A 23112-nucleotide genomic window follows, 5' to 3' on the forward strand; every position below is an offset into this window, starting at 1 on the left:
TGGCTACACTACATCCTTGAAATGAGTTGAAGGAACCGCAAAACGCCAATCACAAATACAGAAGAACTAAAGGTCGCTTTACAAGAAGAATGGAACAATCTCTCAAATCAAATAGCAAGACACCTTGTAGTGCGGAGCCGGACCGATTATCAGCTGAGAGAGAGAAAATGCTAAAAGTCGGTACGTGAGCTCTCTTTTATGTACTGTTTGTGAAATACATATCGTATGCGGTTAAACGCCAAGACTTTTTGGGTGCATAAGCTTTTTTAGACTGAGAAAATTTAAGGTCACGTGTTCTCTCTTATTACCTGTCATTTCAAGTGAACGGATTTTGTTAAAACAATGTTATTTGATATCTTGCAAGTGAATTATGCGCACCTCCATGTTCGTAGTATTAGGCATCAAGTGCACATTATGAAAGCTAAAATACTGGACTTCATCAGTGAGGTGTGCATTCTTTTTCGTGCCGTCAACTGATAACTTGTTCCACGTAAATGCACGATTGATTATCCGTTCAAGCCATGCTTTTGATATGATAGGCATGATATTTTGTGCATCTTTTGGAAACAATATGATGATGTGGTCTGGCATCCTAGAGGGACTCTTAACAAAAAGTCTATTCATCTTTCTTTCTTCCCCCGTCGTTTTGCATAATATCAGGTGCTCTTGATCAGTACATTGCCTTTCGGAGTCCATCGCTGTTGGTTCTGGTTGCTTCATGTTGGTGCCCGCACCGTCGTATTCTTGGGACCAGTCGGGTGATATGACCGTGGACCAAACCACCGCGAAAAAAAAAAAAAAAAACCAAGGCGCGTCGATGACGGCAAACACATGGTTATTAAGCGACAGTCTCAAGGACTGAAACGTATTCGCTGGATCCTCCGTCAAGAAGTTTTGAATGAAGCATCAACATACGACAAGTAAGAATGTATTAACTTTGAAGGCACCTTGCAGAGATTTTAGCGTCATATATCACTGGCATGACTAAATGTGTATGAAGCAAGACGGTATTTTAGAGAAACACAGCGAAATGCACCACATGCATATGATAATACATATACTAACGTCTACTGCACCGTGGTGCTGATTCCAGAAGTACGTACTGCTTATCGTCGAGAGCCCGTATGCAGTACAGTAGCCCTCGTTAAATTTCATAGCGTGGATTCCCAAATTATGTGTGAAATTAATGAGGGTCAAAAGTTAGCGAAAACAGCTTGGAATAGTATATTTTGCTATTCTTGTTTATTTGATAGAGGGTTGAAAGTTAACGGCTTGAAATTCTAGGAGAGGTCGACTGTAATCAGCAGCGACAAGCAATGTTCTGGGACAAGTAGCCCAGAATGGAAAAAACGGTTATGGACCCTAAAAGAAATTGTTTGTTGGTATAGCGACACCCACATTTTAATCAATGCTAGAAAAAATAAGCAGTCTTTGTAAGCCATCACCATTAAGAAGATCGAACGCTTGTGATTAGAACATTCACGGACGAGCAGTGAAGAGTACGGCCGAATGTTTGCATGTTTTCAAATTTTCGCGGATATCCTCATGAATATAACCATTGACTCTGGGCAGTCTGTCCAAGATTGAGTGATCCAAATTTACGGTCAACTGGCCGAAAAAAAAACCCCGTCCATCCTGTGCTTATGGAGCGAAATGGGCGATGATGGAAAATATGATCTAGACGCCCTGACTTACCATCTTGAAATGCGGCTTGGGTTGGTGGAAGGGGGGGGGACATAAAGCCAATTGTGCATGTACTTTCCGTCTCAGGAGCATTTTTCCGAAACAACGAACGGTGATGTGATAGTCAACGCTGACGGAAGGTAGATGCGTCTTACCTGTACGAGTACTGTATTAGAGATACAAAACCGACCATTGAAAGTAATCTAATGATATGGACATCAGACGACTTGCCACCTCTTCCGAAGGATCTTTCTGACGTCTGGTGCGAACCTTATATTACTGTGTAGTTTGTCTGAACATCGCGACAGCAAATAGCGGCTGGTGTTTAGCTTGGAAACTGGATTCTTTAACGGAAGTCACTATCCCTTTCGCCGGTACTACTAGATGCATGTTTTTATTGTATCTAGCAAAGAAAACCTGTTTTGGCAGGGCTTTTGGGGCAGATGAAGAAGGAACAGAGTCAAATATTCAATTTAATTGAACAAGATCATTATGCAAACGCTGAAAATGTGCTAAATTATGTTAAATAAAATTTACCAGCAACGACGATCTATACAGCAATTTCGTTCCTCATCTTCCAGTGCTAAGGAATGAAGCGTATAAGTATATAAAACCATTAGTATACACTAGGTAAGAAATTCTTAAGCCTTTATTTTCTCGATATCCCGCATCACCCTTGAACAAACATTCATCATCTACGCTACGTTGATATACAACGCTACAAACCATGTAACATACGCATGTTGTTGGAAACAACATGGTTAGTCTGAAAGATCTAAAGGTACTTTTCCAACCCATGTTAGTAATATGTGTATTTAAGAGAATTCTACATCCAGCTCAAATATTCTTTTTCTTGTATTAGGTCATACTTATTCTGTCTTATCCACCCTCGCAGAACACAGTAACAAAATATAAAGAAATAGTATTCTCATATGAAAAAAGAAATGCTAAGGACTTGTTTTTTTTTCTATTCCTTTGGTGATCATATCATACAAGACAAAGTACATATTTATGGGATAACTAACCTGCTTCATTAAACACAATGAATCGCTCGATGAGGGCTCCTCAATCCTTGGTGCGTATACGCTACTAGGACGTCGAGTTGCGCTTTTCTTTATACTATTATGCGTATTGTTCTTAGAGAGAGAGAAAGTGTGTGACAGGGTAGACACCGATACACACATCGATCTATCTTTTTTTATCGAGCTCGAAGTAGCTGTGACAATGTTTGGGGAGATATTGGTTCAAGTTATGGTCCTAGCTCATGCATATTTTTATTTGACAATACTGTAAGACGTTACTTGTACAGAGTAGAGTACATAATTACCTATAGTGTTGCATCGTTTGCTGCTGTTTTTCTGTGTCCTTCTGTGTGCAGCAGTAAGCCATGGTCGTTTGCTGTGTAATACAGTATCTCTCTTCATGTGTAATAATGGTGCGTCTATCGGTTGTCGTTACGATACGTAAAAGAAGAGTAGTTCTGTCATATAGCTTTTCATATTCATGCAAGAAGCAAAAATAACTAGAATCTGGCTTTTTAGCTACAAATTAAGATATACTCGCCATTATATAACATTATATAATCAGCAATCATGATGGTCAAGCGTAACAGCCTAAATAGGATACATGATATATTACTTTGCGTCATCAATAGAAACCATAAAGTAATGACTACACTACATAGTGAATGGCTATCTCTTTACATAAAACCATGCGTGTAACTCTCATCTGGTGATGAGTTCTTCAGAAAGCGAACTTTACATTCATATAAAAAGTGCTGGGAATATTATTGAAAACAGCAGTGCATCGTTAGTTCCATCTCTTGCCTTATTCTAACCCTAAAGTTTCTCCTCCGCCTTCTTATTCAACAAAACACAGGGAGAGAAACGGACAGATCACGATAGTGGAGAGGTAAGATATGCACATTGTAGATCAAGCAGCCACATCCTTTCATTGTTTGAGCTATGCAATGATATTAATATTCAGAAAAAGAGATAAATAAAGTTTGTTAGTACCGAGTCCTATCAGACAAAAGAAACATGTATGTTGATAATGACGGTGCAGATGTTTTCTCGACATTGTAGTGTAAGAAAGAGCGATCAATCCATGCAGAAGCTTTGTATTCCACCAACATGTACAAGTTCTTTCCCCCAGGGAAATCATCGTAAACCCCGCCGCACGCACTGACGGCTTTCCATTTTTGAGGGCTGGTTTTTTTTTATTGTTGTTATTGTTGTTTGGAGGCCACATGCCCACTCTATTATGATTGCCTGAAATGTGAATGGTTCCGTGCCCTAGATTGTGTTTGTTATTTACACAACTTTTACTACTACTTTGTGGCGCCGCCGTTCTAACAATGGTAGTAATCTCGCTGAAAGAAAATAAAAGATGGGGGTTGTTGTTTTGTTTGAGTTTTGGAAGGAAACAAATTTGTGAACAGCAGCGTTTACCACTATGCTCATATGATGATGTGCGCAATATGGCACACATTACACTTCCACAGCAGTGTACATAAATGCCTTCAAATTAGCATGTCACATGAGTGAATACTTTTTTGGAGAGGAACGTAGTTCGATTGCAAGATCTGTCAATCACCGGGTTCCTAATAGAATTATTTTTTTCAAAAAAAAAAAGTCCCCCCCCCCCTCCCTTCGTCGATTACGCACCGAGGAAATAAAAAACAATAAAAGGCTGGCGTTGCACTGATCCCTCCTTCTAATATAACGTCATGAGAAAAAGGGACAGAGGCGTGCGGCTCGGAAGTCGGAGGACGGGTAGCAGAAGAAAAGAAGCGTAGAGCGAATCGCCCATCATTCTTCTTCCATTCCGCTTGTATCGATCGACGGCGCTATGTGCCCAGGGCGATTACACAACAACAACAACAACAGCAACCATAGCAGCAAACGCCAACAACACGAAAAGTTGTTATGGTTCCAGTTGTTATGGTTACACAGCTGTCGCCTTTGTTGCTATGCAACACAAGAATTTCTTATTCTTTGGCGTTATCTTTTTTGTTCTGCCATTCTTCGGGTCTATCCATCCGAGCCGGCTTTCACAAAAAAAAAAAAAATTGTATCATGTGTATAGCTTAGTGCTTCAGTCGAGTCGAATGCAGCTGTTAGAACGTGCAAAGAGAGAAGTGTGTGTGTTGTTGTCTTTTTGTCACCGTTCCATAACCTTCACACTCTCTCTTACTCTCTGATTTCTCGTACCGCGAGCACCCCTACCTCTGCTCCCTTGACGCGCACACATTCTTGCATATGAAACACGCAATTTATATGTTTGTGTTTCAAAAGCGGATCCCCTTGGTCTGTGTTGCGTCCCTAAAAAAAACAAACAGCTACAACTCAAACTCGTCGTTCCTTCGTTCTCTCCCCCTCGGCTCTGCCATTTTCAATGGTTCTTCCTTACGATTTGTTGGGGGGGGGATTGTTGTACAGTACAGAATGGAAAAGGAACCCGCCATATTAAACAAGTTTTTTTGTTTTTAAATGAGAAAGTTTCTCCCTTGATTTTTCGCGCTCATTTACTATCATTGTAAAAACGCTCCTACTTCCTTACATTACATAAAAGTATGTACGTGGTTAGATAACGCGCATACTGTAAGGCGTCTTGCTCCTTTTATAATACTCTTTATCATTTTCACACACATGCCGTTGAACTCTGCTACATACATGCAGATCCCATTTATAAAAAGAGAATTATTTTTTTTCGCATGTCAAGTTTGTTACACAAACCGAACTTTTTTGCATCAAAACGAGTGACAAGTGGTGAGGCAGGCCCAATCACCCAAAAGCTTCTCTCTCTCTCTCTCTTTGTTTATCGTTCTCTTTTCTTCTAATAGAAAAATGCCACGGTAAGAAAGAGCGAGAGAAAGAGAACAAGTCAATAGAGGGGCAAGGTACAAACGAATCTCTCGAGTTCTTATGACGCATCGATTGCATGCTGGTTACACAACAAATCAAGAGCGTTACGCTAAACGGGGTCTTTCTCCTCCGACTTTTTTTTTTTTTTTGAACATTTATGCAGCAAGTTGTGTTGTGCAATATAACAAAAGAGCGGATTTCTGTTGTTTGCTTTACTGTGCTCTCTGTCTGTGTTAGAACATGCCACATAGATGATGTCTCCTTTCTACTCGTAGGATAAGAGGCGCGTCGTTGTACGTTGCTACATTGGATATAGTAGTAGTAGTAGTAGTAGTAGTGTGAGTGAGGGAAGGGCAAGAAGAGAAGATGAATGTACGGACGCCCACCGGGTTTCTGATTGGGTTTGTCATATTTGGTAACTCTGTGCAGATGAAGAAGAGCAAGTCAACAAAACCGGATCTCTCTTCTATCTTCTTCCTTTCCCCACCCCCAAAATAAGAGAGCCCTCCTCTATGTTAATAGGTCTTTCCTCCGTGCACGCGCCCGCCCAAACAGCCTCTCGCCCCCCCCCCCGCGAGTTACTTCTCCCTCTGCCGTGTTTTTTAAATGTTATTGTTATTTGTGTTGCATGAACCTTTAGACTGCTTCTTTCTTTGACTTTTGCGCATTATACTGCACCCTACTGTTGTTTGGGAAGAAGGGGGGGGTGGGTTAGGGGAGAGGGAATATCGAGAAGATAAGGAAATGAGAAACAAAATCATGCATTCCTTCAATGCTCCAAGACACACCACCTTATCATTTGTTTCTTTCTGTTGCTCGAATACATATCGAGAGCTCGGACGGAACGGACAAAAAGAAAAAGAGAGCTGGATATAAAAGGGATAACCTTATTGCGTGGGGGGGGAGGGAAGTAAGAAGAGAACAGTAGAAAAAAAAAAACACGCGGCATACATCTGGCTTCGTGTTGTGTAACGCATCATCGCTTTTCGAAGGAGAGGGCAAGTAGAAAGTGTATTTTTCTCTCTATGGTGTGTGTGTGTGTGTGTGTGCGGTCCAGTTCCCTCCTCCTCCTCCATCATCATCATCATCAGAAACCACTCCACTTATTTACATTTGACTTATTCGTGTGTGCTCTCTGCATATAAAATAAAATACAAGAGAGCCATTGGCGTCCTCGGTTTTTCTCTTCTTCTTTTTCATAGTTTTTTTTTTTATTTTTTTTTCGCTTCTCCCTCCACCGCGCGCTCTCTCTACATCTATCCTCTTTTCCCCCAATATCATATTCGCCATCCCATCTCTTTACTAGCCATGGCAGCAGCACCTACTTACTCTTCAAACGATGAAATGCTCTATTGTCGAGCCAGTAACCCACAACAACAACAATACCATACATTCACGTTTTCCTCATCCAACTGGAACAGTAATGTGCCTGCATCCCAAGTTCCTTCGCTCGTCACATCGACTTCAGCACCTTTCCCTACCGGCACCACTACTACGTGTGGCACGAAGAACACCGATAGCAGCATAAGTACAGAGGGCCAGATCTCACCTTGCTCGTTCACATCTTCCGAAGACAACGATCCGATGCTTGGCTACCCGTGGAACAGAGCAGGTGCTACCGCCGCCCCACCTTCACCACCTGTCTATGGAGTTTCCGAATATGGCAGTTGCGCAACGACGATCAATAGCATCAGTAATGGTAACTGTAGCAGCAGCAGCAGCAGCAGCATGGGCATCAGTGCGACAATAACAACAACAACAACAGCAGCAGCAGCGGCAGCAGCGAGTTCTCCCACAGTAGCCATGTGGCCACCATCCCCCAAGACACCTCTCGATTTCTCGCTATCCTCACCTTTGTCGTCGTCGGAAAAAGATCTTATCGGCCAACAGCAACAGCTACCACTTTCCCCCGAGTCTCTCTATGCTAGTCCACTTTTGCCACCTTCGTCGGGCATTGTTTCTACCAGCGACATTTTGGACGATGCCACCAGCCTTGAACTTCCTTCTTTGTTCATCATGTCCAAGGAGCCCAGTTTTTCCTCTACCACGGAATACTGTCCCCAGGTCCTCAGCAATAGCAGCCCGAGTAGCAGTAACAGTAGTGGTTCTCCTGTGTTATCCTCATCGATAACAACGGACGAGGATGATGCACTAAAGACAGACGATATGGACTGGTGCTTTTCTTCTGGTGAAGAAGAGGAAGACGAAGAAGATCAAGACGAGGAAGGGACCTTTTGTTGCCAGGACGAGGACGTATTTGCTCATTGGCCTGCTCGCTTAACACACGGTATATCTTTTTCTTCCTCCATCGAGTCCGAGTACGACTACGAAGAAGATGACGAAGAAGAAGAAGAAGAAGACGCTACTGCTATTGCCACACATCAACACCAACAACATCCGCTCAATCGATTGTTGGCCGATCTCCGTGAGCAAATCAATACTAAGCAACGTTTAAAAGAACATGAATGGCTTTCATTGTATCAGCATGCCAAAGAAATTCTAAAACACAATGACGAGAGTGATGGTGGTGATCTGCTTCCTGCCATCCGGCAATGTGTCCTGGAGTACGTCAAAATCTTGCGCGATCGTTACGAACCTTTGTTTTCAATTTACGGTGATCAAGAAGAATATATCGACATCGATGACGACGACGACGATGAAGAAGACGAAGACGTGGTTATCGAAGATGAGGATGACGAGTATAAAGACAACGAAGAGGAACAGCAAGTGTCAGTAGTAGCTCGTCGCCGAAGCAGATCACGACAATCATCACAAGTTACCGCCACTACTTTTACTACAACAGTAAATCCTTCTCCTTCTTCTCTTGCTACTGCTACTGCCACAACGACCATACGGAGACGAAAGCGAAAGATTGAAATATCATCTGACGAAGAGGACGATGGTGACGATCCATGGATGCCTGAAGAAGCCGAGGAAGAGGAGATCGCATCCTCTGCACGACGACGCCAACGACAACCATCCACATCATCCTCAACGACTACTACCACTACCACCATGAGCAGGGGAAGCGGCAACAGTCGGCGATCATTTACTTGCTCCTCTTCAAGCTACCATCGTAACACCAAAAAAACGCGCCAAAACTATAGTCGGGAAACCACACGCGTGCTCATGAACTGGTATCTCTTACACGGTGGAAAGACGCCCGAACCAGAACACAAGGAGCTATTAGCCGAAGAAGCCAAAAAGTCGCATGTTCAGAGTAAGTTATCACAAAGGGTTAAAAAACAGAAAAAAGAAAACAAACCTAATATGTATTTAATGTAGTTTCGACATGGTTCCAGAACGCGCGACGACGCCATCATTCCAAACTGGTTCAATTTCAAAAGTTGAGCCAAGCACACCCAGATCAGGTGTACGATTATGACTCGTTATTGGCATTCACGGAACAAGCGGACAAGCCATCATCATCATCATCATCATCATCCAAGAGATCTACTACTACTGCTACTGATACAGCCACAGATGATGATGACGATGATGATGTTAATTATGATGAAGAGGCAGGTTCCTCTTCCTCTACTTCTTCTTCACCCAACAAACGTCTCAAAACGGAAGAACAAACCTCTCAACCCTTGTAAACACAAACTCTCCCAGCTCTTACCATCTTTTGCAAATTTCTCACACCAAAAAAAAAAAAGTTCTTCTTGTATGTATGATTGTATCTTTAGCTTCCTCGAAAAAACCTTGCAAAAATTAACCTTCACCACCCGAGTCACACACACACACACACACATCTTTTGTTTTTTCGCGTTCCCTTTCCATTCTTTTTTTTTGCTGTACAGAAATCTTTCTCTCTTGAAATATTAATAATAATAAAAAACGCCTTGTTACATATCCAATCATACATAGAAAAGTGTGTGATATTGTTTGTGGAAGAAACTCCAATATGTTGTGGGCCTGAGCTGCTGGGTTTTTCTCTCATGTTCAAGCTAAAATAGACCAGATGCGAGCTTACCTTTAATAGCAAGCCAAGCTATTCAATCCGCTTTTACATATTATCTACTGAAAGAAAAAAGTGGTGTCTTGTCTATTTCCCCCCCCCCTCCACACAACAAACAGGCAAACCTTTTTCCACTCTGCAAATATAGGTCATAATGACGAGTCGGCATTCGCCATTGCCGTACTATCAACCACCACCCGCGTCGGTTTCTTCTACCGATAACTTTGTTTCATCCGGCCCTTCCCCTCCATTAGTAGTAGACCACACACCACTCGTCATACATGAAGACAGCAGCAATAACAGTCGGACAACAGCACGATCGTCTGACATGTTTCGACAACGTACCCACAACAACCAACAACAACAACAACAACACAATTCCAGAAAACCATTGGATGGCTACAGCTATTACCAAGACGACGATATTGATTTATCCATGGATTATGATTCCAAAGTTTTGAAAGCTCGACAGAAACGTTCGTTGGCAGAAACACAGGCACGCAAAAAGGATTGGCGTATTAGTATTGCGTTGACGCTGTGGGCTTGTTATATCCGGCTGTGGAAGATAAGTCAACCTAGTTCGGTCGTGTAAGTATGAGGTCTTTTTTATCTCAAAGAGGAGAGAGAGGGAGAAAAGAAAAATGTCAATGGGGTCAGTCAGTCAGTGAGTCGAGGTTCAACAGGATGGCATTGCGAGACAGAGAGAGAGAACTGACGATTTTCTACAAATACTATACCCTAGTTTTGATGAAGTACACTTTGGTGGTTTTGCTAGTAAATATATCAAAACTCGGTTCTTTATGGATGTGCATCCACCAGTAAGTGTTTGTGAAAGGGGGATGACAAGAAGAGTCATATTTATTGACGTGGCTCCATGTAATTTGTATAGCTGGCAAAGATGTTGATTGCCTTAGTCGCGAAATCATTTGGATTTGATGGATCCTTTGACTTTAAGGATATTGGAAAGTAAAGTATCTAAGAATGGCCCTACCTCTGAGCTAGCAGTGGATTGCTTGATGTCGTGCAGGGATTGACTGACACACACGCATTGTATGTGACTCTTTCCAGAGATTATCTTGAACCTGGTGTGCCATACGTCCCCATTCGCGTATTTTGTGCATTGAATGGTATATTGACTGTACCCATCGCCTATTGGACCTTGAGGTCCGCCGGTCATTCTGTCGCAGCGGGTGTTGTTGCAGCCTTGATGGTCTGCTATGGTAAAAAAAAAAAAAAAGAGAGAAAACATGTCATTGTGTGTTTTAATAGTTGGGAGAGAGGAACAGCAAGTCCTTCCATAAGCGCATTCAGCTGACAAGCATGTCTTTTTTTTTCAAAGAAAACGGCCTTATTACCAACAATCGTCACATCCTTCTCGACCCTATCCTTTTGTCATTTACTGCAGCAACCACACTGGTGTGGATCAACTTTTATAATCAAAAAAATCGGTACGTAAACACCTTTATTTTATCTGATACAAGGAGCACATTGTGATCGCTGAAAGAAAAGAATTTGGATATCTTATTTCTTTCCTGTTGTTTATGATGGGGGGTGTTGACAACAGACCGTTCCAATTTTGGTGGTATTTCTGGCTGGCACTTACTGGACTTGGACTGGGTCTGACCGTAAGCTGTAAATGGGTGGGCTTATTCACAATCGCTACCGTGGGCGTTTCCACCATGAAGAACCTTTGGGAAATCTGGGGAGATACACGGACTCCTATCGTAAGTACCAACGTGTGTGTGTGTGTTGCGTGCAAAAGACCGAGTCTGTATTTACAGCGAAAACGGTTTTTTTTTCAATCTATAGCCTGTCTTTGCACGTCATTTTGGTGCGCGTGCTGTATGTTTGATAGCTATCCCCATCATCACATATATGATCATGTTCAGTATTCATTTCCATTCGTTACCAAACAGCGGTGAGGGCAATGGGTTCATGTCGCCCGAGTTTCAACAAACGTTGGCAGGACACAAGTTGGCGGATACTCCCATTGGTAAAATAAAGTAAAACAGGAAGAAAAAGGAGATGACGCTAAAAAATTAAGGATCTATTTTAGATGTTGCATATGGATCCAAGGTTTATATACGGCATATGGCCACACGTGGTGGTTATCTACACTCTCATCCTCACAACTATCCCAGTGGAAGCAAACGTGAGTATAAACTTTTTTTTTTTTTGTGTGTGTCTGAATCCGAACGTTCGGGGGGCAATAAGGTTGTGAGTGTTGGCTGTTACGTGGGGAGCAGCACAAAAGAAGAAAAATAACACTAAAAATGGGTCTTTATTAATATGACACTGTTTTATTTCTCTAAATAGAGCAACAAGTAACGCTCTATCCGCACCGCGATACTAACAACTGGTGGACGATCTATAAAAAGGAGTCTGAGGAAGCTACTGGGATTGAATACGTGAAGCATGGTGATGTCGTGCGTTTGGTACATCCAGAGTCGAACAAGCGACTGCATTCCCATGACCATCGACCTCCGGTGACAGACCTCGAGTATCACAATGAAGTCAGGTAGGATAGACAAGTAGCTCGTAGTAATAGCCTTTCCCATCTTGTGAACTTTTTAGCAAACGTTCTGTATAGCGCATATGGTTTCCCAGGCTTTGACGGTGATGCCAACGACTATTGGCGCGTCGAAATTGTCGATCATGATAAGCGTGATCCTGATTCCAAAGAGAGACTACGCACCTTGCACTCCAAATTCCGGCTTGTGCACGTTTTGCGCAACTGTGCGCTTTTCTCACATTCTGTCAAACTTCCTGATTGGGGATGGGGTCAGCAGGAAGTAACCTGTATCAATAACGGCAAGCTTCCAAAGACCATGTGGTACATTGAATCCACCGAGAATGAGCAATGTAAGTGCTTTATCTTGTAGGGATTCACACCCCCCCCCTGTAACAGGGGGCCTACTACCTTGACACACATGGATTAAATTATAAATGTTTTTGAACACATCCTAGTGCCTGCCGATGCAGAAAAGGTCAACTACCGTCGTCCTGGCTTCTTGTCCAAGTTTCTCGAACTGAACAAAGTAATGTGGGACGTGAACAAGGGCTTGACTGCATCCCATCCATACGATTCACGCCCCGAGGTAACGCGCAATTAATTCAATTTCCATGCTAACGTGTATAGATCTGAAACATTATTATTTACACAAAACTCTTTCATTCTAAAGTCATGGCCACTGCTAAGACGCGGTATCAACTTTTGGGGCAAAGACCATCGACACCTCTATCTCCTCGGCAACCCTTTGATATACTGGGCAGCAGCCGCATCGCTTGCAGCATATATGATTTTCCGGCTGACCTTCTTATTGCTGGACAAGAGAGGGATTCATTTCAAATTAGGAGGTAGAAAAAAAGATAAAACCGCGCAGCGCAGATCATTTTTCATCATTTTACTTATTTGCTAACTCAAAAAGTGTTAATTTTTCTAACAAAAAGGATTGCGGAGATTCTATGATGAATCAGCAGGCTTTTTCCTCGTGGGTTGGGCATTGCACTATTTCCCATTTTTCTTGATGGGCCGCCAATTGTTCCTGCATCATTACATGCCGGCACTTTACTTTTCCATTCTTGTCTTTGGCGTCAGCTTTGATCTCCTTACTGTCCGGCTCAAGAACAAGAAGCGCATCATCGCCGCCATCGTCACCGTGCTATGCTTTGTCACTGTGTATCGTCAATTCATACCGATCACGTATGGTGAGCCGTGGACAAAGTCGGCCTGTGGTGCACACAAGTGGCGTTCTACTTGGGATTTTGATTGTGTTCAGTAAGTGACCTTTCTTAGCGCGTACTACCACCACTCCTTACCATTACTGTGAGAGAGGCATTGGTTTTGGGTTAGCTGTTGGTGTTGAAAAGACATTCTAACGAACGATTGGCAATGTGTAGATTCCAGGATAATTATTCGCAATACTATAACAACAACAACGAGATCCCCGGTAATCCTATCGGCAAGATGCAAAACGCAATCAAGTCTTATTTCGCAGCAGCCCAGGATAGAGAACTGCCACCTGAAGTGGGCGAACTCGCCAATATCGTGTCCGACGCAGTTGCAAAGAACAATGTCGATTCCACTATCGACGACGCATCGCCGTCGTCATCATAGAAAGTCATACTATTTACCCATCACTACTCTCTTTAGCCCCATAGCATCGTATACTAGTATACACATTTTACACACTACCTTAAATTAAAAAGCAGAGCTCGTCTGTGCAACCTAGAGGAAATGAAGTTGCAAGGAAATCAAATGTCCGCACTACGAAACGGGCAAGAGACTTTCGAGAAAGAAAGAGAGAAAGAAAGAGGAGTATCACACAAGAGATGAAGCTCATTTCCGTCGTTTCTTTTTTATTTCGCAACTCCTTTCTCTCTTCTCTTCTCTCTTCTCTTCTCTCTTTCTTTCCTTCTTGATAACTCTTTCTCTACCGAGCATTGACAATTGCTATTCTTCTTTATACTTTGCTTCTTTACTTGCTGGAACAACAGGGAGAAGAGAACAAAAGAAGATAGACAAGTCTCCCCCCCCTTCCATCCTTCCCTTTACCCTTGCCATTCCTTCCTCCTTCTTCAGCATCCACCTCTTTATTCTTTTCGGGAGCCCTTGTTTCACCATACACTAACATTATCAACCGGGGAACTACGCGGGCAACACAATATACAGACACACACACACAAACATACACGAATCTTTTGAGCGCGAGAAAATAGCATGATACTCACCCACAACGCCTTACTGCTTTTGATCTTTTCTTGTTGGTGCTTCTCTACTTTTGTCTACGGCCAGACTGGAGGCAAGCCATAAACTTACCCAAATACACCACACGAACCACTACCAACAACAACAACAACGATATATATATATATATATATATATATCATCTCGAGGAAAATAAGAAACCAACCAAGATCACCTTGTTTTTTTTTTCTCTTTTTTTTTGTGTATATGTAGCTGGTAGCACGACGGCTTGTACTGCATATACTGGACAAATCTGTGCTGTAAGCTGAAATTATCCCGAAAAAAAAATACCTGTTCCTTTTCCTCGTGCGCATCAAAGAGGTTAACATTCTATCGATTCATCCAAACAGTCGTATATCGACTATACGGTTTACACAGGCGGTGCCTCCATTGAGACGATCGAATCGCAACTAGCAACACTCGCAGAACTCAACCAAACGCTCGGACAAGTCGATCCCGTGTGCACTGATTCATACTTTCGATACGCATGTTCATTCTATTATCCCAAATGTGGTGCCAGCACTGCCCAACGCAAGTATCATATCCGCCTCAAAAAAGCTTTGTTGATCATGGTTTTATGTGTTAGCCATTTGAGGCAACCCAAAGAACAATGTTGATGCTAACTCCCAATAAAAAAAATTGTCACTTGGCTATATAGAACAAGAAGTATGGATGGGATGCTCTTCGACATGTAACGACACGCTGACTACTTGCAAAACCACCTTTACATTGACGGGCCAAACCTCACTACTTCCTGATTGTTCTGCCACTTCGCCCATCACTAATTCGACTTTACAGCCCGATGAAAGTTGTAATTACATCTCAGCTCACGGTAAGTTCATATATTAGGATGCTGTGCATTATTGCATCTATTTATTCCGCTCGGACCCCTCCTGTGCCTCTTCTCCCTTTTTCTTTTTGGGTTACGAGATGGAGTAACTTATTGTGATGTATATAACTAGTTGATAAAAGCAAGTCTGGCCTGAATCTAAAAGCGGTACCTGAAGGCTTTGTTATGGCCGAGTGCCCAGCACCTTTCTTGCGCGATCCTCAAGCCAAAGAAGGTACAACCGATACCGCCAATCCCACCTATTGTCGCTTCGGATGCTGCATGCCATGCCCCGCTCAAGATTTGGTAAGCAACAATTCCATGGTCACACACATGATAGACCGCCGCAGCTAATTATATATGTACCTTGATTTTGTTCCTTTATCCTCCAGTTTTTTAACGAAGGATGGACGTCGCACGGTTTCTTGGCCACCAACATTGTTCGATTCATATCAGCTGTTGCATCGTTTGTTATTCTGATCAGTTACTTGGTGCTACCCGACAAGAGAAGGTAAGAATGGATGGTCAAAAACTCCGCCTTCTTCCTTTTGATCCCCCCCTCCTTCACTGGGGCGATTCTATGTTATATACGATTGAGAGCTAACAGAGAGAACTTGACGTGCTATTATGGATCGGTTAGACATCCTTCGCTTTTAATTTTGAACTTGTCATTGGCCATCTTTCTGTTCAGTATGGTGGTCTTTTTCTCAATCGGCGATACGAAACGGTTACAGTGTGCTGATGCTATCAACCCTAGCGACCAAAATAACAATTTATTGTGTGCAGCTCAAGGTAAATATCGATCTAGCAGACACACACACACGCACACACACACACACACACACACACAATAATATAACACTGTGATGTATTGTAGGCGCCATCTTGTGCTTTGCTTCATTGGCCACCGTTCTGTGGTGTGCAGCATTGATTGTCAACTTGCACGTCCACACCGTGTGGAACTCGAACTTTTTTACCAACAAGTACATTTACTTGCAAGTATTCTGCTGGGGTGTCCCCACCGTGTTCATGGGCGTCGTGCTAGGCCTGCATCAAGTCAAGTTTGAGTTTGCCAATCTGTGTCTGGTGTCGGTCGAGTATATCTTTGACTTGTTCTTTTATCCCATGGCCGCCATTGTGTGTCCGGCATTCTTGTTGCATATCGTCACTTTCCTCTACATTGCCAAGGTAAACAAAAAGAAAAAAGAAATCATTCTTGGTAATGTGTTCATATCTAATAAGAAAACCGGATAGGTGGCAATGAGAGAGAGTCAGGAATCCGAACTGTCGCAATCCATATCGGCCACCTCGTTGTCTAACCGTAATCAAATGGCCGCGCGCAAGCACAAGCATGTCATTACAGCTGTCAAAATCCAGTGGCGTGCTTTATTGCTTGCCATTGTGGCGCTTATTACTGTGTTATTCTACTGGGTATATATTACTATATTGTTTTCCGGCAGATCTGACAAAGCATCCCATCACTAACACATCACCTCTTTATGATAGATCTTTTACTTTACTCAAATCCATCGCATGTCCAGTCTTACCACAGACGAAGATACCATCCTTGCATGGCTTGAGTGTATGTTAAATCCAGACAACACGCAGGATGGATGCACGAGTGTGGTCGGGAACCATATGCCGCCCTTTGGTTTGATGATCACGGCCGAAGCGCTGGTCAGCTTGATTGGTCTGTGGGTATTCTTGATCTTTGGAAAACGATCCCTTTGGCGAGAATGGAATGATTTGATCTATGATATTCGTTTGTCACTTGGCGCTCGTGGTCGTCATGAAAAGAATGGTGAGCAATTCTTTGCTCTCTGACGATGAGAAAAAAACCAATTTATTATAAAAGCACCTTTAAAAAAGCCTTCTTTTTTTACAACACCCCATCTTTCCCCAATCCGGGTATTACTATCTTTTGCCAGCATACTTTCTTATCCCACAGACATTAATTCTTTTACCAAAGGCATCTCTGAAAACGAGTCAGACTGTATTTAAGTATCTTTTATATATATCACCAACATTAAAAAAACCTAGCATTTTCTATACTACATAAAATCAGCAAGAGGATTTATAGTTTGCAGCGTACAAACGGGTGCAACAAACATTTAAAGCGAAGCATTCGCTTGACAAGCCTTGCTGTGATAGGAAGATGCTTCTTTAAGGTTCATGTGATACCCATCATATATATCAAGGGCCACCAACCTTCTTTTATGATGCTCGCTATTATTACACGCCACTGTTGGCATAAGTATGGGACTGGATGCAATTGCAAAAACTAAAGGTCTTGTATTATGTATGTCACTTTTTATTACTGGACAAAAAGTCAAATGGTATAATAAAATACGAGCATCTAACTGGAAGAGCTATTCTATTAAGCACACACACACACACACACACACACAACCAACAAAACATTTCAAACACTGTGGAAACAAACAAAGCGAGCCTGAACGACAGACCAGATAACATGAAAAGCAGCAATTGAATGGAATATGGCAATGGGCTTGTATGTACCGGCGAAGTGTGAGTAAGGAAAAAAGACATGTGCAATGAGAAAGAGAGAAAAAGAATACCCATCCGTAGCAAGTCAACGTTGGTGACAGAGGGCCGCCTTTTGATGGACATGTCAAAGAAGCCAAGATCCACAATGATAAGCAGCACACGATAGATGGATGTAGCCCTTCCTCTTTTTCTTCTTTTACATCAACACATACGTCTTTCTCTCCTTCGCTCTCTCACACACAGACACACACACACTTGTAAACATACTTACCTGCAAGGAAAAGGTGGGGGAGCCATTCAATTGCTAGTTGTCATGATACTGTTCTTCGATAAACAGGTGCTTTGCATCCAAAAAGGAAACCATTTTTTTCTGATGGACATCTTTTTTTTTATTGACGGCATGCAAAGGTTCATACAACAGCGTGTAGGAGTAGAGAAAAAGGGGACTTGGAGAGAGAGAGAGAGATAAAAAGAAGGACGAGTAATTTACTCTTCATCTTCATCATCACCACCTTCGGCGGCCTTTGCTCTCTTTCTCTTGACACGGCCAGCACGGCCACCACCATAGGGCGAGGTCAAGGCGAAATCAATGTGCTTTTGCGAGTCCTATAACACATAAAAAAACCATACTGATAAGCTCTCTTGCCATTGATCCAAGGTGGTTCATAAAAAAAAAATAAACACAGAAACGTTCAAACGTACCAAGCGAACAATGAACGAAGGAACATTGACAATCTGCTTGCCAACACGAATGTGACGCTGACGAATGAGGACACGAGCGTGATGGATCGACTTTGCCAAACCAGACTTGAAGACCTGGGTCTGAAGACGACGTTCCAAGAAATCCTCAATCTTCAAGCCCAAGACGTAATCGAGCTTCATGCGAGACTCGTCCAAGACACCAATACGGACCAAACGACGGATCAAGGCGTTACCCTCGAAAAGACGACGGGGATCCTTTTCATCCAAGGTGAGCAATTCACGAGCAGCACGACGAATCTTGGACAGGGTGAGACCGACGCGCCAGACTTCCTTCTTGTTCTTCAAGCCGTATTCACCGACCAACTTGAGTTCTTGGTCCAAACGGGCAGACTCGTAAGGACGCTTGGGGACCTTGTAGGTCTTGCTGTAGGTTCTGTAAGCACCCGTCATGGTTTGTAAAAGGAGGGAAAGAGAAGGTTTTGTTCGGCTTTGCCTCCCCGCTTTTGATTTAAAAAAGATTTTTTTTGACGCTCGAAAATTTTTTTTTTTTTCATTGATAGGCTTCTCAACTTATCTCCGACCAGGGGGGCGAGAGGCTTAGCTCTTTTCTTTCTCTTTCGTGCCTGAGAAGGGAACTTTATTGAGAGGGACAAGTATTATAGAGCCAGAGTTATTAGGATGGGGAAGGACGGTAAGGGGAAGGTGAAGATGAGGAAGACGAGGAGGATGCTGAAGGATGAGGATGCGGTGGTCGTTTTTGTTGCTGTTGCTGTGGATGATAGTGTTGCTTTTCTTTGTTGGGAACAGGCGCAACATCTACTAGCTTCCATCGTTCCTTTGGGTAACCAGGTAGCAAGTTCGCAAGTGGCGGGATGGGCTCCACTTGTTCATTTGTAGGATACGCAAATGGCTTGTTTGGTGGCAATGATCCTCGATAGGCTGGTTCGCGCAACGGTAAACGATCCATGGCTGCTTCCACTGCTTCCGATTCAGTCAAATCCTTGGGTGCAACCTTGGAAGCCAATTTATGCATCCGCTTTTCCAATGCTTTAGCTATAAATTTTTTAATATGTTAGCAGCAAATCTTTCTTCCTCACTATCGTAAATGAATGATAAAAGATCACGTTACCAATATTCCGTTCAGTCTCATCAATACTGCCCCATCGAGCATCACCAAGACCAAATCGGTATTCTTGATATTGTGACAAGTAGCTTAGAAGTTCGCTATTTCGTTCCAAAACTCCTTCAATATCCTTTTCGTCATTGCCAATAAGGTCATCCACATTGACCGATCCGCTCTGTGCTGCGTCCAAAATCGCATCCACATCCAGCCCTTGTTCCTTTAACCATTGTGTATCAATTTCATCCTTGTTGTCATTGTTTTCGGTAGTCGTCGTATTGCTATCGTCTTTGGAAACACCGTTCTTCATAGCCACCGATTTAGGTGGACTCGTAGGTTTACCCAATGTTTGCAGGTTGCGTTGCTTCTTTTCCCATCTTTTGAATCGTTTTGCTACTCGTCCCATATATGTGTGTTCGTATGAAATGTTGGCATGGTTTGAATCGCGTGTAGGAGCAAAACTGGAGAATACACCATAATCTAACCATTGAACTGCAAAAAAAAGATAGATTTTGCATTAGTTTTTCTGTTGGAGGATTTTGGTAGCCTATATGTCGGTACGGTAACTTACTAGGTACTGTATGTTTATCTTCATGTCGATGTATTCTTGACGGAAATCGTGGTGGTGGAGGCACAGTGTTTCGTAATGACGGTACTTCTGCTGTGGAAGGAGTCGGGTATATAGCCATTTCTTGAACACCGCCGGCTATAACAAGTGTGACAACATGGTTATTTTGAGTTGAATAAAAACGTACATTCTAGCCATCACCACTCCAGCATTAGAGGTAAAAGAAGAAAACTTACGAAGCCTTTCTTTTCTATCTAAAAAAGCACTTGGCACAGCATCCGTAAACACAAATCCATCCATGGTCGGACGGAAAAGCGCCACCTGTTGCTGTTGATCATCAAACGTATCCATCACCATTTGATCTTGGCCTTCACGTTCATGAGATTTCCGTTTCAACAATCGTTGGCTTTCAAACCGTAAGGTCGCCATGGCAAATTCATGCAGTTTGTCAAGAGCCTCCCGACGTTGTGGTGAATGATTCGCCAATTTGGGCAGTACTGTGTGGAAAGCCAGCTGTAGATCATGCTATAGAATTTAAAAACAGGTAATAGATATTGTTGTAAGTCGTAATACACAAGCAGATTTGGCTTTATCTTTTGTTCAAAGAGATCAAGCGACTCCCGTTCTAATTAAACAAAGTATTTGACTTCATACCTTGAATTCGGCAATGCTGGAATATTCATCAAGCTTGGCTTGGATCGTTTCCATGCAGATCGCATCGTCATTATCAAGCATACTAAGAATTCCATGTTTATCCGTACTAAAACCAAGAGTTGTACGGAAAAAGGTCAATCACACAATCGGGTTATTTTTTTTTTTTATAAAAAAAAAAAAGTTGTGCAAGTGTACTTTAATAAAGTGTCAACGAAAGGTTTCAAGATTGATATTTCGCGTCGATCGTGTACAACAGGAGCATTATTCATGTTGCGTGCTGCCTCTTTAGCAGCATGTATCGTCTTTTGTTGCAGCTGCTGCTGTTGATCATCGTTTAAAGTAGTGGGAGTAGTGTCGTGCATTGTAGTGTTATCGTCGGATGGTCTATGCGTGTCAGGCATTGTTAAAGACCTCCCCTCTTCTCTCTCGTTGTGTGTATATGTAAAAAAAAAACCGCAAAGTAGAAGGTTTGAGTTCGCACTCTTAAAAAATGTGCGATAGAGGGCCCAAGCGGAGGTTAAACGTCCACACAATTCGATGCTACCGCGACCAAGTAGTACACAGAGTCACATGGCTCTTTCCGCTATTGATCACGACCAGCCAGACAATGGCTCTGGCACTCAACCGCCCACCTCCTCACAACATCAACCGCTCCCAGTGCCTCGTCTCACCTATGCGCGAGTCGCTCAAAAGCATCGTCAATCCTTGATGCGACAAGAACACGACACGATCGTTACCCCTGATGAAACTGACGCCCAAAAGACAACGCGTGTAATCTACTCCAACGTATATCGAGTAGGCGGCTCCCCTGCTTCAGCAAAGAGTGTCTTCTTCGATCTGAGTAGCCGCACTGAACCACTAGGCAAACTGATGACACTTCTCGCCCGTACGTTCCCATCCAACTGCGGTGGTCAACCTGTTCGAGAGGGTCCTCGTGTTTTGGCGGAGCTATACTTTGAGAACGAGGAGGACATCCATAATACGATTTCCACTGGAATTACCTTCAAGAATGGGGTCATTATCAAACCTTGTTTGGCCCTATCCTCCGAGGCCAAAGTCACCAAGGTGCGTCTGTCCAAGTTGCCCTTCATGAACCCTAGCAAACTACTTGAAGGCATCACTAATAGCATGAGCATTTACGGTCGAGTGTTAGACTGTGGTATTTACCGCGATGCCTCCTCAGGCCTTTTCATGGGCAATGGATTTGCAGTTCTTGATCGGCAAACAATCGAAGGCGCACAACCATTTAGCGAAATGTCACACGTAATTTCTTGGCTTACCACCGACGACTATTTCTACGCAACTTGGGCTGCCATGCCGTTACACTGTGCCCGGTGTCACAAACCCGACCACCACGTTCGTATTTGCCCTTCCAACCCGCGCAACTATCGCACCTGCTGGACATGTGGTAAAGTCGGACACATCTCTGTGAATTGCCCAAACGCCAGCGACCATGTCCAAGGAAACAAAAGTAATGCAGGCACCAAGCGACGCCGTATTCGTAACTCTGGCAATGCGGGTCTGTCCTCTCCAGCCTCAGCAGGGGTAACTGAGCATAGCTCCAATGTCTCACAACATGTGGAAGAGACACCAGCTCGTGAAACCTCACCAACAAACGAGCAACAACCAAACGAGCAACAACCTCGAACCGACCATGACGACTACGGATCGACCGCCTCCGATGACAACGATTCGACCGCCTCTGACGACAACGAATCGACAGCCCCCGTCGCCAGCACCGACACAGACGATGAGGACATGGCAATTGTGGATGAACTAGAGGCGAATGACGTGTCCACCGAACGACCTGCTGCCACTGCCGAGACGGTTGCCGCGGCGCTCCACTCAGTCTTCACCGAAAAGCAAACTACGCCTAACAGTTTCCAGCACATGCTCCAGCTCGCACAAGAAACACAAATCACTCCAGTGTGGCACACCAGCTATCCCCTCACGGATAACGACAGAGAACATCTCGCGGGCCTACCCGAAGAGGAACAAAAATTGGCAGCTATGATATTGCGTCTGCGCTTCCCCGAGATCGAGACAGTGCCTGCGAACAAACAAGCCCTTGAGACTTATACAAGAAGTGGCAGATTAGTCAAGCCGACCGAAAAAGCTATACGCAGTAAGACCGGGTCATCATCCAACAAAAAGAAGATGACCCGCAAAAATACGTATCAAAATTAATTATCATCATGACATCCCATCAGCTCCTCAAATTGTGCTCTTTAAATTGTAATAGCCTACGCAAAACTCATAACCCTGACGCACGGTCCTCACTTATTCGGTACCTGCGTCAACAACAACCACAACTACTATCACTACAAGAAACCAATGCTTCTTCAGAAGACATTGTAAATTCATTCGACTTTCAATTCAGACCAGCAGCTAGCCTTTGGACTAGTCGCTGCGGCCTCCTTTCATTATCACCTGACATCACCATCACCAAGATCCATATCGACCTGGCGGATAAT

General features: G+C 43.3%; 7 protein-coding genes across 7 annotated transcripts; 4 read left to right on the forward strand and 3 right to left on the reverse strand.

Annotated features, from left to right (window-relative positions):
* Positions 1–6857: 6857 nt before the first annotated feature.
* Positions 6858–9148, forward strand: BDB00DRAFT_878226 (uncharacterized protein; the record flags this gene model as incomplete). The annotated part of the gene is made up of 2 exons (XM_053127712.1): positions 6858–8769; positions 8835–9148. 2 exons carry the CDS (start codon positions 6858–6860, stop codon positions 9146–9148), a joined length of 2226 nt encoding a protein of 741 aa, XP_052973981.1.
* A 798-nt stretch (positions 9149–9946) lies between these two features.
* BDB00DRAFT_885115 (Dolichyl-phosphate-mannose-protein mannosyltransferase-domain-containing protein) lies at positions 9947–12623 on the forward strand (the record flags this gene model as incomplete). The annotated part of the gene is made up of 11 exons (XM_053128385.1): positions 9947–10098; positions 10253–10328; positions 10400–10476; positions 10579–10730; positions 10850–10958; positions 11075–11234; positions 11320–11503; positions 11567–11662; positions 11827–12028; positions 12101–12372; positions 12478–12623. The coding sequence occupies 11 exons, from the start codon at positions 9947–9949 to the stop codon at positions 12621–12623; spliced, it is 1626 nt and encodes a 541-aa protein (XP_052973982.1).
* Positions 12624–12949: 326 nt separating this feature from the next.
* On the forward strand, positions 12950–13860 carry BDB00DRAFT_96489 (uncharacterized protein). Its single transcript, XM_053129774.1, has 2 exons — positions 12950–13288; positions 13411–13860. The coding sequence occupies exons 1-2, from the start codon at positions 13038–13040 to the stop codon at positions 13625–13627; spliced, it is 468 nt and encodes a 155-aa protein (XP_052973983.1). The 5' UTR covers positions 12950–13037; the 3' UTR covers positions 13628–13860.
* Positions 13861–14552: 692 nt separating this feature from the next.
* BDB00DRAFT_96491 (uncharacterized protein) lies at positions 14553–17155 on the forward strand. Its single transcript, XM_053129775.1, has 8 exons — positions 14553–14788; positions 14916–15089; positions 15220–15392; positions 15479–15597; positions 15727–15878; positions 15964–16274; positions 16341–16517; positions 16593–17155. Exons 2-8 carry the CDS (start codon positions 14930–14932, stop codon positions 16908–16910), a joined length of 1410 nt encoding a protein of 469 aa, XP_052973984.1. The 5' UTR covers positions 14553–14788; positions 14916–14929; the 3' UTR covers positions 16911–17155.
* A 221-nt stretch (positions 17156–17376) lies between these two features.
* BDB00DRAFT_852431 (uncharacterized protein) lies at positions 17377–17957 on the reverse strand. The gene has a single exon (XM_053125567.1). It carries the CDS (start codon positions 17715–17717, stop codon positions 17391–17393), a length of 327 nt encoding a protein of 108 aa, XP_052973985.1. The 5' UTR covers positions 17718–17957; the 3' UTR covers positions 17377–17390.
* Positions 17958–17985: 28 nt separating this feature from the next.
* BDB00DRAFT_96559 (40S ribosomal protein S9) lies at positions 17986–18857 on the reverse strand. The gene is made up of 2 exons (XM_053129786.1): positions 18297–18857; positions 17986–18200 (listed from the first exon to the last, which is right to left on the reverse strand). The coding sequence occupies exons 1-2, from the start codon at positions 18744–18746 to the stop codon at positions 18081–18083; spliced, it is 570 nt and encodes a 189-aa protein (XP_052973986.1). The 5' UTR covers positions 18747–18857; the 3' UTR covers positions 17986–18080.
* A 112-nt stretch (positions 18858–18969) lies between these two features.
* On the reverse strand, positions 18970–20719 carry BDB00DRAFT_792477 (uncharacterized protein; the record flags this gene model as incomplete). The annotated part of the gene is made up of 5 exons (XM_053121121.1): positions 18970–19349; positions 19426–19908; positions 19988–20122; positions 20221–20509; positions 20639–20719. The coding sequence occupies 5 exons, from the start codon at positions 20717–20719 to the stop codon at positions 18970–18972; spliced, it is 1368 nt and encodes a 455-aa protein (XP_052973987.1).
* Between the last annotated feature and the right edge of the window lie 2393 nt (positions 20720–23112).

The sequence above is a fragment of the Zychaea mexicana genome, assembly GCF_025766255.1.
Source record: "Zychaea mexicana strain RSA 1403 chromosome Unknown BDB00scaffold_129, whole genome shotgun sequence".
In the NCBI taxonomy this organism is placed as follows: domain Eukaryota; kingdom Fungi; phylum Mucoromycota; class Mucoromycetes; order Mucorales; family Lichtheimiaceae; genus Zychaea; species Zychaea mexicana.

Excerpts from the sequence above, each read along its gene's own strand:
- BDB00DRAFT_96489 (XM_053129774.1), top strand. The coding sequence starts at position 13,038 with ATGGGCCGCCAATTGTTCCTGCATCATTACATGCCGGCACTTTACTTT. Across the intron at positions 13,289-13,410 it reads TGGGATTTTGATTGTGTTCA|ATTCCAGGATAATTATTCGC; the intron begins GTAAGTGACCTT and ends GGCAATGTGTAG.
- BDB00DRAFT_96491 (XM_053129775.1), top strand. The coding sequence starts at position 14,930 with ATGGGATGCTCTTCGACATGTAACGACACGCTGACTACTTGCAAAACC. Across the intron at positions 15,393-15,478 it reads CATGCCCCGCTCAAGATTTG|TTTTTTAACGAAGGATGGAC; the intron begins GTAAGCAACAAT and ends TTTATCCTCCAG. Across the intron at positions 16,275-16,340 it reads CTTTCCTCTACATTGCCAAG|GTGGCAATGAGAGAGAGTCA; the intron begins GTAAACAAAAAG and ends AAAACCGGATAG.
- BDB00DRAFT_852431 (XM_053125567.1), bottom strand. The coding sequence starts at position 17,717 with ATGTCCATCAAAAGGCGGCCCTCTGTCACCAACGTTGACTTGCTACGG.
- BDB00DRAFT_96559 (XM_053129786.1), bottom strand. The coding sequence starts at position 18,746 with ATGACGGGTGCTTACAGAACCTACAGCAAGACCTACAAGGTCCCCAAG. Across the intron at positions 18,201-18,296 it reads CTTCGTTCATTGTTCGCTTG|GACTCGCAAAAGCACATTGA; the intron begins GTACGTTTGAAC and ends TATGTGTTATAG.